The 14815-nt window shown below is 38.0% G+C and overlaps 1 protein-coding gene across 1 annotated transcript in view; it reads right to left on the reverse strand.

Annotated features, from left to right (window-relative positions):
• Positions 1 to 2794: 2794 nt before the first annotated feature.
• The window catches only part of NLN (neurolysin), a gene marked incomplete at its 3' end in the record, with an annotated part of 78745 nt that continues 66724 nt past the window's right edge, over positions 2795 to 14815 (reverse strand). Inside the window, exons 10-13 of the mRNA XM_084233545.1 lie at positions 13790 to 13976; positions 13046 to 13174; positions 11701 to 11837; positions 2795 to 2929 (exon numbers count right to left, since the gene is read on the reverse strand). Coding sequence (XP_084089671.1) covers positions 2795 to 2929; positions 11701 to 11837; positions 13046 to 13174; positions 13790 to 13976 — 588 coding nt within the window. The remainder of the gene's footprint in view (positions 2930 to 11700; positions 11838 to 13045; positions 13175 to 13789; positions 13977 to 14815) is intronic.

Consider the following 14815-nt stretch of genomic DNA (forward strand, 5'->3'; position numbering starts at 1 on the left):
AATGAAGTCTTGGTCACTGCATCTATTCAGATGAGATAGGGTTTCTCTTTTAATACTCCTTGGGATTCAGTTAACTATGCCTAAACCTGATTTGGGGGATTAGTATTTTAATGCATTTCCTTGGAGCATAAAAAATTCTTATTGTGCATGATAGGGGAAAAAAAAAAGGTCATAAACCAACCAGCTGATCCATTGGACTGGGGAGGCAGGATCAGTACACACACAAAGTCTAAAGACAAAATGGTAAAGGAGAAAGTCAAGTTATTACTTACTAGTTAAGGCAAATACAGAGTGCAAATACAAAATCATATCAATATTTTTTAAGAACAATTTTTTCTATTTAGTCCTCTTACACAATGTAGTTTTTCATGTCTAATAAGCTATAGCTGGCCAACTTTCATTATATTAGCTTTAGAAAGGCAAGAGTTTGATATAATGCACAGGTGATAATACCTATCTAGGTAACATCATTATTTGTACCAGAGGAAAAAAATTCTATATTAGGTGGCATAACATCAGGATTTTTCTTTCTCTTCTCTGTAGCATCTTAACCCTCAGGAATCAGGCCTACTTGATATTAACGTAAAATTTTTAACAACTTACCATAGCAACACACAAGACCTCCAAAACCTGAAAGAGAACAAAATATCCTGGACCAATAACCAAAGGAGACTTTCTTATATGTGGCTCAGTCCATAAATCTGAAGTGCAGGTTGACCAGTAACAATTGTCTTAGTTTGCCGCTGCTTAGAGAACCTGCCAGTTTATGCTTTGATCTGGGGGGGATGAGAAAGGTAGATGGCTGCATTCAAAAAGGCTTAATAAAATAAGCCCTTGGTTTTGAATTATATTAGAGACCTTTTTTAAGTGAGTACTTGCTTTTGTTGCTCTTTTTGGGTAATTTTAAGTGTTCACTGTGGACCCTAAATAAAAAAGAATAACATAGTGCTTTTGTTCTCTTATGCATTTCAGTTCAACACTAAGTATCAAAGAAATGTGAGCTCATTCTTCTGGGTAAATAATAATGTAACTTTATTGTGTGCAGCCTTTTTCACACCAAGTATTAGTTTTTTTCATATGAAATAAGTTAAGATTTAAAATGATATAAGTTGCTTTTAAGGAGGTACATTGGACAGTAGAAAAAGCTGAAGAGAGTTTTTGTCGAAACTGGAGAACATTAACAGTCTGGGGAAAAACAAGAAAAGTACCACAGGTTGCTAAGACAGACCAAAAAGACAGCTGTGGGGACTGGAGGCAGAGCTGTTCAGTGAGTGTGGGAGAGAGAAGGGCCGGCCAGGCGATTGTCTCAGAAGGGAGGGTAGGATTTCGTGGGGATGTTTAAGGTATTTGCTTGGCAGTAACAATCTTAGAATTTTCTTCTCTGTTGCTATAGTTCTTGACTTTTTTTTGCGTTCTATAATTTCATAAAGGAATATAATGCTTTTTTTTTTAATTTAGCACAATGTTCATTTCAACTGGAGAATAGAAAAGTTCTAATTTTGTCTTTGGCCAGCAAAATCGAACTTTATTGGGGAACAAATGAATGACTGATGCAGTACACACACAAAGTTTAGGTTTTTGTAATTAAAGAAAATTTTTATTATCCTGTCTGTTTCCTTATTGAGTAGATTCCTTTAGGGAAAATAAGTATAATGAGTTTATTGGTCTGCTGTGATTGGGACTTAGAACCACGGTTAACAGAGTCAAACAGAGATTCAAAGGTTCACTTAAAATAAAACTTGGCAGACAAAATGGGCTACTGAAGTGCCTCCTCCTCATGTCTGCATTGAAGCACGTATAGAACATTTGGGAGCAACTCTCCTCAAACACTTCTGTCCAGAATCCACTACTCTTTTAGAGATTCTGAACTCTCCTGCGCCTCAGCACCTCAGCTCTCTTCCCATGGCACTCCAAACAGCCATTTGTGACAGGCCCACGTGGACCTTTGGGTAAGGTGGGCACTGAAGGAGGCACATAACTGTATTATGTGCCTTATGACAAAAATGAGAAGAGAAAAATATCCTTGGACTTGCTTCAGTGTTCTAATTCGTAAATATGCCAAAAGTCTGATAATCTTATATGCTAATGTGGAAATGAACCTTTGATACAAGATATAAAACCCTGAAATAGATGTTAGGTCAGTTTCAGTTAAAACCTACAATTCTTTTGTACTCTCTGATGTTACTTTCAACAGAAAAGACAAATCCAAATGGAGGAACATAATTTAAGTGTGGGAGACATTTGAGACTCATGAGGCCTGCAATACAAAGATAAATGCATTACCGAGGCACAATCCCCTGGCCCTGAGGTATGCACGCAAAGGGGTCACACATCACTGTGAGACAGAGTCAAAGTTGATGGCAAGACTCCAAGAAAACATTTACCAGAGGAATGTGATGATTCATTTATCAGTCCAGAAATCCTAAGTAGAAAACTTCAAGATATAAGAAGGATCAAATTATATAATGTATATGATTCAATTTAAAAATTCTTAGCCCTCTTACATTATCTAGATTACAATAGTAAAAAATCAAATTACATTCATATGAAACTTTTATAAAAAGAAATCAAATCCATTTTTATGAAATTTATAGTACAACCATTTTCTGATGGGTTTTCTTAAGTCACAGTATTTATAATTCCATTTACATCTGTATTTTCAAATAAAAAAACAAAAGGAAGTCAATAGAAATCTAAATTTTCATTTGCAAAACTCCCTTCAGTTTCCAGGCCAGCAACACATGGCGATGTTGAGTTGTCCTCCAGACATGGATCGCTACCAAAGATCCCCAGTTTACAGACCATGCAGGCCTCTACTCATTAGGAACGCTTTTTGGTTTGGCTCACGTTTCAAGAAATTTTGGAGCATGTCCATGCCGTCCAGAGATCCCCCAGGTTTCAGGATTAGATTTCTGTATTTCATTCCAACCTAATAAAATAAAACATCAAGCCTAATAATTCATTGTTATAGCAATTTTCCAAATATCTAGATGTAACAGAGAAAGGGGTAGGGGTGAAGAAAAAGGAACTTTAGCTTTTCTGTCTGGATATTCCCTTTCGCCTAACTACAGCTCTGTATATTTATTTACTTTGGTAGCTAAGTGATCTCGAGCTAGACTTCCGGTCCTCTGCACTCTCCCTTAGTACTGTCCTTCTCCTTAGAGTCTCAGCAGTGAGTTGATAATGTGGCAAGTAGACAGAAGAGACAAATGGGATAGATAACTGTTTCTTATTTATTACCCCACCTTAAATGTAATTTCAAAAGGATTAGCCACATAAGTGTTCAAGAAGGTTATAAACTGGGGTCCCACATACCTGGAAATAGTGGCACAGCCATATCCAAAATGGCTTTGGCTCATAAAAAAAGCCCTGATCTTTATGTCAGGGGTGGAGTGGTGGTGGAGGATAATAGCACGTCTACCATGACACAGGGTAAGGCATTTCTGCAGGCCTAACATTAGGTATAGGAATCTGTGAAAAGTTTTCTTCGGGGATTGGGTCTGGAATTTAAAAATATATCACAGTTCCTCTGCCTTTATTTACCTAAATACATGAGCAGATAAAGTGAAAGAAAACAACTAATCCAAGATCAGTATAATTCAATTATTTTTTACTTGCTTTTTACCATGTTAAGGGAAGCAAGGCCTGACACATCAATGAAACATAATTCTAAATATACTTACATATAAGGTAAATAGTTCACAGAGTAACACTCTCAAATTTATATCCATGACATCCTTTGATCGGTAGTACTAACAATCTTTTTTGACAATCTTTTTGAGTATAAGACTAACTAGAAAATTTGCAGAGACAAAAGCAATTTAACTTTTGACTTATTAAGTCTGGTCAAACAGCTATGGACAGCACTGTGAAGCTGTCCGCAGCCTCTGCAGCACAGGTTCGATTCCGGGCTGGCCAGGGAGATACCCACATAGCTTGGCAAACCTCTCCTGTCTCACCCACTGCTCCCTTCAGCAGTGTTTTTGGTCCATCTGCCTGTTCTGCTCCCCGCTCTGTCTCTGGTGAATCCTCTCACCCTCCTGTGCTTCTGGCCTGTACTCAGTTCTTGTATAAATAAATACATCTTTTTTTCAAAAAAAAGTTGGTGAGAAAGAAAATATCTTTAAGAAAAAAAATATATTTTCTAGGAATTACCTAAAAAGTTAAAAAAATTCCAAGTAGGTGAAATGAATTTTAATAAAATATTTGATTTAAAGCAGTACATCTACAATATTATCACTTCAACATCTATCTGTACAAGAAACTGAGGGGTTTTTTTTTTGTTTCATGCCATCAAAATCTAGTGTTTCTCACATTTCCAGTACATCTCAACTCAGTTCTTCAGCTGCACTGGCCACATTTCAAGTGCCCCACAGGTCACCACATTGTACAGGTTCAGAGACTAGAATAAAAAAGGATTCCAGAAGGCTCGTTACACAATGTTCTAATATGATATTGAAGAGGTATGTAGTAATTGTGTGGCCTTATTTACAAGGTCTGGGTAAATTTTCTTAAAAAGGGATGGCCTGTACTCACTGATATTGAACTTCTCCAAAACTCTGATAATGGGTACTTAGAGTTAGATTGAATTTTTTTTAGGAAAAAAAATGCACTGTCATTTCCAGCTTGATCTGTAGCAATTCAGCACTATTACAATAACAATCTATAACCTAAGATGTGAGTGATGGCTACCTTGGGATAGACTTTATTATTCCAAGAAGTCTCAGGTCAGAGCTCTTAGGCCTGACCACAATTTACCTCCCTTCTCTTTCTTTCTTTGTCTAATGTGCCTAAATTTGGCCAGAGTTAAATTAGTGGGTGGGGCAAAGAAAGACTGCAACACAGGAAAAACTTCTCAAATGAGTTAAATTTAACTGCAGGATGATTTTTAAACTGTTTTTTATGGAAACATTTAAAAATATATACTAGTAGTATATATTATATGAGATATGCTAACGGTAGAAGACATAGCAATGGTAGAGATAAGAGCATAAAGTGCCCACATATACCCATCATCTAACTGCAATATTTACCTGCAGAAATTCTTAGTCATCAGGGTCTGAGAATATTATTTACGTAAAAGACACACTTTAGTCCACGGTTATAGGAACATTATGAAAATCTAATACATTTGAAAAGTATATCATCCAAAATGCTGACATCTGACAAAAGTACTCTCATTTTGCACTGAGAACTGCAAGTTTAGGCTGAAGAGAAGTAAGCACCGAGCAGCTAATGGAGCCCTGAAGAGCCAGCCTGGCCTCCTCTGTGTGAGCAAGTCACCGTGGAGCAGCGCACCGTTTAGGCTCACAATATGTGGCTCAGTGCAGCTCAGGTCCTCCCTGGCTAGAGCTCCAAACAAGATGATTCAATTTCCTGAATTACAGAGCAATGGTCTTTTAATAGTTTCATTTCCTTTGCAATGAAGTTTGGAGAAGAGTTTAAGAGCCATTTTGGTAATAGGATCTTGGTTTTCTTAAAAAAAAAAAAAAAGTTAACTGAATTTTTGTGTTTTAGGAAGGCACTGGGCAATCTGGGTGAGAGACCATGTCTGGGAGGCATATGCCACAGGTGGAAGGAGTCTTTGCCATAAATGATTCCACTTTGTTTATATAATAAAGAAACTTGAACTGTGAGGAAGGCAGGGAAAAAAGCTCTTACAACAACCCCTGAAAGTTTTCATGATAAAAAATCTTCTGTGAAGGAAAATCAGCATCAGTCACCTCTGTGGTTTTTAATCCTGGAAGGGTATTATGTGTCTTTTGGCAATTGTGCAAGTCTTCTCTCACACTGATGTTTTCTAAAGCAGGTCCAGGGGTTTTGGAAGCAGGCCCACATCTGAATCTGGACTTCACCCTCAGCTATGTGACCTTGACCTGTAAAATGGGAATATGCCTACCTCACTCAGTTTATGGGGAACTAGAAGAGATGATATTGGTACATTGCCCTTTCTCTAACATCTGGAATATTGTGGTATTCCATAAGCCTTAGTAGTATCACTTCTTTCATTTCATTTCCTTCACACTGCTCCTAAATTTAGTTACTCATATACAGTTCATGGAAACATATGCACTTCTGGCTTGGCATTTCCTTAAAATTAGCTCTGTTTCCTAATAAAAGTTAACAAAGCACAAGAAATTTCATCTCCACTACTGGTATGAAATAGAATATATAATTCAGTAGAAATATTAAGTAGGAGAGACAGGTACTCATTTTAGCTAATGTAGCCTTTATTTTAGGTAATATTTTAAGAGCAATCATAATTACCTGAATAAAGGATGCCCATCTATCAGTAATGAGAATATATAAATGGGAAACAGATTGGGTTTCCTGCTGTATCTGGCATCTCTGAGCAGCACATAGAAGCTCTCACGGCCTTCTATTCCTCTTTCCCTATTTTCTACTGTGATCAGCTCTGGGGAGTCAAGCCAGAGTTGTCTCATTCGTACACTGAGTCACAGCTATGAGGGCAAAGCGCAACCATCTGAGGACAGATGATGACCAGGCACCTAATATTTCCACCAGCCAGCTTTAAAAGTGGACTTTGAAACCCTCCCTTCCATAGTCCATCTGTCAACTCCTTCCCAACAGCACACCCTTTGTTTTCTATGAGGGTGGGGTTGTGGAGGTGGAAACAGAGTACCTTTGACAACAAAGAAGGAGGGAGAGAGTGAAAGATTGGTGCTGGGAATTAGGGAGATAGGAGCAAGAACAGATAGAAACAAGAAGTCAATTCTTGATTGAATGGAGGAGGCCTTCCAGAAATCTTAAGCAAAATTTCAGTTTGTGGGGGCCTCCCCGGTGGCGCAGCCGTTGAGCACTGGGTTGCGAAGCTGCCCGTGGCCTCTGCGGCGCCGGTTCGATCCCCGGCTGCTCCCCGGCCACTGGAGGAGGGTCCCACATGGCGCACAGACCTCTCCTGCCGCCCGCTGCTCCCCTCAGCAGTGTACCTCGGTCCTTCTGCCTGCTCTGCTCCCCGCTCTGGCTCTGGTGAATTCTCTCACCCTCCCGTGCTTCTGACTGTACCCAGTGCATGTATAAACAAAACAAACAAACAAACAAATAAATAAAAAAACATGCCTCTATTAAAAAAAAAATTCAGTTTGTGAAGTTTGAAGGGAAAATATTTACTTATGAAGAGGGGGCAGGTCAGGGGAAGAAAAGGACTCTTAGCAGTTATGTGTATTAGGGCAAGCAGAGGAGGAGAAGCTGATGGGGAGAACTATCAGTTAAGTCTGAAGAGGTACCCATAAGGAACAATAATCCTTAAATTTAAGTTTTGGAGCAGAGAATGAACACAAAGATGAATAAGACAGTTTCTACTACAGAGTTTCTACTAAGAAAATAGACCACTAATAAGACCACTATTAGGGCTTCTAAGAAGAGAAGCATAAAGGAGTGCAGAAACACAAAGGAAGAAAATAGCTTCTAGCTGGTTGGGATTCAAGACTCAGAATGTAGGTCGTAAATCAATCCCATTTCCTTCCTTTGTCCCTTAAGTCAGAGAACCCCCCAAAATGCAGAAAAGGTTGAAATGTAAGGAAAATCAGCTTTGGGATGGTACATCTGGAGAGTCACAGTAGTAGTTAATCCATTTGTAAGAACCTTCAGAAGAGGAAATTTCATACTTTTACTTAGCAACACATTATAGCAGAAGTTGGGCCTATGATTCTGTCTGAAGTGCACTTAGCTTTATATTACACTTTTTTTTTTTTGGTCAGGTAATTCTTATTTAAGTTTAACCAACATTCTTCATGTTATTGTGTCTGTTAGTGCATGTCAGATCTAGCTGCTTTTGATGGCATTATGGATGAAGACGCAATAGCTACACTTAATTATCTTGCTGTCTGGGTATTCCTTTCAGAGTGATACTTGATTGTATTTCTTCTTCATTGATGAAAAAAACAAAGCTGAGCAATTTCTCTAAATGCTAAAGAGGAGGAAGATAATTCTAGCTTAACAATATAATTGCCTTTGAATCCACAATGTCTATTACCTCTTAGGAAATTTTCCCACAATGAAGTTGCCTTATAAAAAGAAATGACCCTAGTTAAAATGCCCCCTTCCTTTCAACCCTATGATTAGCTGCTGGATTTTGAAATTCCATTTGGTGACCTTGAAGATATCCTTGAAGAACCACTACACGCTTTGGAAAAGTATTAGTTCCAAGCAGTTCCCTTATTGCTTTTCCACTGAGTTGAACACTTTCTAGATTTCCACTTGCTAATATTTGAAAAAATAGCAGACTCTGGGCTGATTAGCAGGATGGTGAGGTTAAAAAGAGAAGATCTGGAGATGGTATATTTGTTAATAGCCATCATTAATAATGTTAACAATATGTGATCTTTCACCCTCTGACTCTTGAGAGCTTGGGGACTAAGAATAGCAGGTACTGACTCCTCAGTAGGCCATCCTTTCATCTTCTCAATACGATCCAAGTACATATCAGGAAGGGTAAGGAGTTTGAGACAAGAAAGTCTGCGTGATGTATTGTGAGTGCTCTGATTCCCATGACCTCAGATCTGATTCAGTATTTATACTATAAAAAATTCTTTCTGCTCATTACAACATAGTTGCAATAATGACCTAAGGTTTTTGTAGCACAGGATTGTAGTTTCAAGTATAAATTTTTATAAGTGGGTATTGGAATTTTGTAAATCTGGTGTTATTTTAGAGTAAATATCTATAAAAATAATAAGAAATTGAAAACAACACCAACTAAACAGAATACCCTAAGGGAGAATAAAATGGCTACTTAAAAGCAGTTCCAGTATTCGCCCCTGAAGTGAAGAGTGTGAGGGAGGGGAGCAAACAATTCTCCTTTGGTCACTGAAATCAAATTCACTATTTCTGTGACAGCAGGAGGTCAAGAAATGCCATGATATTCCAGAGTATTTGATAGGGGAAAAAAAGAAGCAGTTAAAGCCAGTTTCCTGGCATAATATGAGTAATAATATCTAGCACTATTGAATCCAACTTTAGTAAAAGTGAAAACTGTTTCTAACCTCACAGGGCAACAACTCCATGCTGTTGGTAATCTATATATCTCCAAGTTCATCCAAGTCCCTCTATCTAAAGTAAGAGCAGTCTGGCTGCCAGCCAAGCTCTGAAGTTAGAGAATAAGGATGTACACAGAAGCACGTGAGGGCATGTGAGTGCTTCTCCTGGTTTTGCAAGTCGCTTGGGATTCACTGAAATCAGTACTCTGGGCTGCTAGCTTGACAGTTGAATGAGAAGAGGTAATAGTAGGGGGTATGGAGACATGGTCATGTGAGTGGAAGCACAGAGGAGGTACTGTACAGCATGTACAGTACCTCAAAGAGGGACTGTACCGCCATGGCAGTACATGGGAGTAAGTTAGTAAGTAAGTTACTAAGATGTCATAATTGGACAAATATATTTCTAGTCTCTTAAACACTGTTTTTGGATTTCTACAATAATCCATGGGATAAGAATAGTATACTATAATGATGTAAAGTGATCATAATATATAGATATATCAAAGTGCTGTATACTATAAATCCAAAAAATGTAACATGTAAATTAATAAAGTAAAAAAAAATTCACGCTTTATGTAAAAATAAGGAAAAGTTCCATAAAAAGTAAAGAAAAAATTTTAATAACCACTCATAGACAAACTACCCTAAAATAACAATCAACAACATTTTGGTATATATTTTTACCAAATGTACATTTTAAAATAAATATTTGCATCCTGTGGTTTATTTTATAACCTATTCTTTTCATCACTTTGCACAATAGTTATATTAAACATTTCAGGTATAAGAAAAAGCTTTTGGAGGCCCTTCACTCATGCCCAAGTCCACTCCTCTGTTCAGAGAATGGCTACTTTTTATTCAGATCTGGAAGATTTCATAAATGAGTGACCATTTGAGTAGGGCCTTTAAGAATGATAGGATTTTTGAAAGGAATCAATAAAGAAGGCATATATTTTAGGTAGAAGAAACAGGAAGAATATATTTGTGAATGTAGAAAGACCCAAGAGAGCACACACATTTGGCTGACACAGGGAGTTCTGGAAGTAAGGAAGGGACTGACTGTTAAGCTACAGGATATGAACAAAGAGGAATGACAAGAAGCAGGAACTAAAAAAGGTAGATGAGGGCATTGGGAGTTGGTGATGGGTCATCAGTGGTAACTCTGCAGAGAGGGTAACTTCCAGTTCAGTTGGTGGAGGCAAACTCTAGGAAGCAGAGCTTTGCAAAGACGATTTCTTACACCAAAAAATTAGGCTGTGAAGGTAAGAGCAACTGAGTAGAAGCTTTAGGCTTATTAGAGTCAGTAGCAATGGCTGCAGATTTTTTTCTAAGATGACAAACCAGTAAGACTTGGTATTAGTGACATTACCTCTGAGACAGGAAGAAAGAAGGTAAGTATTGAAATAAAGAAAGAGAATGTAAGATGAACATACACACTCAATAATCTTAATTTTCTTAGTGGGGAGGAGAGATCATCTTCTGAGAGAGAAGGGAGAGAGTGGGAACTTGAGAGAAACTCAAGAAGGGAAGTAGAACAAGACTACAGATTAACACTGGGTGTCAAGTTCAGGCTGGACAGCATGACTTTGTAGTGGCATGCTAATGGAGTCATACAATACTCCCAGGACATGCTGAATCTCAAGGGCACTGACTCTGAGTGAGATGGTGGAGGAATCCAGGGTTGGCACTGACTGCAGATCATGCAGAAGTCAGGGTATTTATGAGAACAGTCAGTTGTTGAGCATTGTAAATAAGCTGGAATAGAAGGAAGCTTAAAGGGACCTAATAGCCTGGATAGGGTGGGATAGAAGATGGGGGAGCTGGAAAGGCTACTCTATAGAACGTAGGTGTCCTGAGGGTGTTTTTGTTGGAGGTGGAGATGGGCTACATCACATCAATGTATCTTAGTGCACACCTGCAAGACACCATGCAACCCAGAAACAAAGTTCAGAGTACCAACCAGTCATCTGAAGTAAGCAGAGTTTGATTTTGATAATTTGTTCTTCTAATTTCTGAATCAAACAGAATGAAAAACACACTGGAATATGCATTAGCCCTAGAAATAGTCGAACAGCTGAGTCTTCAACAAGAGTGAAGACCATGGGACTGTAACTCAGGAAGGTTTTGGCTGGCAGCCACTTGGCAGTCAATTCACTGTACACGGAAAGGAATGGCTCAGGTTAATGAAGCACCTAAATTACTTAAAGGCATTTAGGTTACAAACTATGCAGTAGGTGGGGTATATCAGCAACAGGAAAAAAGGGTGTCTCCCATAGAAAATGTATAAAGAAAGTGTGTAAGAGAATATCAAAACACAGGCAGGCCATTTGTATCAAAGAAGTTTACCTTTCTTTCCCAACCTCCTATAAAACTAAAAAACTGTATGGCACATGTCAAAACTAGCAGCTATAAATGCTCACAAGCATAAACAAAGCTTTGAATTTTAATTATGCAATGTATTGGAATGTTAATAAGCAAGAAAATGCAGGAGGTTTTTTTTTTAACTTATAGAATTAGAGTTAATCACTTGTACACTGCAATTTAATGATGTATGATAATTTGAGAAGATGCAAGACTTTAAAGTCAAAAATTGTTACCAAATCTCTTACTCTAAAATCTAGAGGTAATAAATATTTTACAGGAGGAGTTAAAGGGGAGGGAGCAACTACAAAGTTAACAAAAGGAAAAAAAAATATAATACCTCTGGATTCATTATCCCTTCTTTTTTGAAACAGCTGTAGAACATGTCCATGGAAAACACTTCACTCCAGAGATATCCATAATATTGGCCATCATATCCCCCTGCCAAATGCCCAAAGGTAGCTGGCATATTTGTGCCTTTAAAGAAATATACATTTCAATCAATGTGATAGCAAATGTTAGTTATCAGGTCATCAGTTAGCTAAGGTTTCCCTGTGGGGAGTCCAGATGTGGGAGGAGAGATAGGATCTCACCTCTAGTACTCTCTGGGTTTATGTGTGCCCTTGGCCAAGATGTTTACAAACTTCTCTCCTGTGATGGCTCAATCTCGGAGCCAGTTTCGGCCCTAAGCTCTGGAATGCCTGACCACAGTTTCAGAGGTTTTGTCCACACCCATCAGTCAGCTCAGTGTTTTAGAACTCTTCAGTTTGTTTGGATCCCCTTAAACATGTATGTATTTTACAAATGTTTTATTATTATTAAGCCTATTCTCTGCCACATCTCTTTTGTATTTAAAATATGTCAGCATGGAATTTATTGTTGGTTATTAATTACTGAAAAAGAACTTGAAAAGTTTAGAAAACCTTATATCAATTCAATTTACGTTTACAGCCACTTTAAAAAGGATTTTGTCAAAGTAGACTGAGGCATCAAGTTGCTGTGTGGTCTACTATAAACATATCATAAAAGAAATGAGGAGAGTAGACTGATTCAACCACCTAGTTTTACCTTTTAATCTCCATAAATGTAACTGATTCATTTGAATAACAATTTCCTTGGTGAACAAAGGTCGCCATACTAAGAACATATACTTGTACATATACAATTATATACTACATGTGCATGTGGGCTTATAATAGATCAGTACAAATTTAAACACACCTGTGTTCACACCTACCGACCCGCCCACATGAATCTCATAAATATTAGCTCAGAAACTGCTAATCCAACTGCCTTAACTGATCTCAGAAGAAGAAACAAGATAGAAATGTGTGCTTCTCTCTAAAATTGCCCTTTCTGCACATTTCTCACTGAAATCATAGGGAGGGAGGAGCTGGGCAGGTGCTGCCAAACGTGAATGGCTTTCTTTGCTCTGGGGTGGAGGCCAATTGGTCACGCCTGATTACACTAAAATGCAGCAAAGCTGGAGCCACCTTCCCTTCAAGCACATTTGGACAGGATAACTCATATGGACATAGCATGCTTATCTGAAAGTCACAGCCTGATTATAGAAATCAGAAACAAATTAAATTTGGTAATCTGCCGACAAATTCTTACTTTCCCTGGCAGTGTTGATAAAGCCCAGGCTTCACAGGAACAATGAAGTCATCTAAGAATTTACAAACCTGGAGTAGCTGCAACACCTAAAATTTCTTTGCAGTATTTGGCATATTCATTTGCAGCATCCAGCGATGGGTTGGTATGGAGAGACTGATCAACTTTGCTCAAAACAATCTGGCGTAAGGTCAGAAGACCTAGTAACATAAGAATGTTTGGCATGTTTTAGAGAAGACAGAACTATATGTTCTAATACCATAAGATCACAGATTTCAAAAACCAATTCCTATGGAATTCATTATAAAATAGGAGTAAGACATCTCATTCTATTTAAGATTTAAAAGGAATCATTTTTGTTTTCTTGGACAAATTCAGTATTGCAACATATTTAGTGGTCTTCCTTCTCATGTTAGCACTCTTGATATACTGTCATTATTTTTTAAAATATATATTTAAAAAAATTTATTTATTTTTGCGTAGAAGAACTGGGGAGTAGGCCAGAGGGGTGGGATAAAGAGGATTGATTCACTAGAGACAGAGTGGGGAGCAGAACAGGCAGAATTACTGAAATACACTACTGAGCAGAAGGGGAGAGAGTAGAGATCTGCTGCACCATATGTGGGTTAGGTCCCTGGCTGGGGATCTGCATTAGGCCTTAGCGGTGATAGTGCTGAGACTTAACCCCTAGGCAAACAGGGAGGCCCCTGTACTGCCATTATTAAAGGGGAAGTAAGTTCTGTAGAAGAAGATGCCAAGGATTCTCCACTAAGCAATTCTAATTATTTTCCTTTTTCAGAAATGTTAAGTCATACCTGTGTTAACCAGTCTGGAAGCAACAAGTTTTTCAAGGAGATCATCCAAAACAGGGCTTCCATCTTTATAATGCTTTGACAGTCTTCGGAGGGAATCAATGTCCCACACCCAATTTTCAAGCATTTGTGATGGTACCTCTACAAAGTCAGTTTCCACATTTGTTCCACTAAATCGTGCAAAATCAGTCTAGAAAGTAAACACAGAGGTCATTTGAAAAAACAAAACAAAACACTGAATGAAAACTATGTATGTGATGAATTATAATTAAGGCTCTCTAAAACTTAAATCAAAATCAGAGTCAACTTCCCCTTTGATAAACAATTAGAATAACCTCAAATTTAAATGAAATAAAAAATAGCAGTTAAGCTGCATGAGAAATAACCTCTGAATACTCTATATAAAGGTATTATTCTGTTCTTTTGAACCATAAATAAACTTAGGACAGTCATCAGGAAATTCTAAGAAAAAAATCAGACTGAGCTAAAACAGATAGTTAGCTTTGAAAGTAAAAATATCTTAAATGAACTTCCCATTAAAAATGGAGACTGACAATCTTAAACCATTTCTCCTTATCTCTCCTTTCCATTTGTTTACTTCTATTTACTCAATATGTGCTTTTTCTGAGGTACTCCTCATTCTATTACCTAATTACTCAAGCTTTAGTCAAAATTAATTAGAGTTAAATTATAATTCAGACAGAAACTCTGCAATGTGTGTTCTAAATTTTAAATAAGTGGTCCTAAGGTAACTGCATGGAAAGCCTGAGTTGTACCTCTCAGACTGCTGAGAAGATGTCACCTGAAAACAAGAAGCCACTTCAGTGGGTGTTATGACTATGTATTAGTTGGCAAGTGGGGAGAGTTAATTGCAGCTATAGCAAAAGAAAAACAAAGGATAGGGCCTCGCTGGTGGTGCAAGGGGTTAAGACACAACCTAGGAAGCTATATGCAGCCACTGGAGCTAGAGTTTGATCTCCGGCCAGAGAGCTACCCACATGGCACAGCAGATCTCTCCTGACTCGCCCG

Source organism: Talpa europaea, assembly GCF_964194135.1.
Source record: "Talpa europaea genome assembly, chromosome: 5".
NCBI lineage: Eukaryota > Metazoa > Chordata > Mammalia > Eulipotyphla > Talpidae > Talpa > Talpa europaea.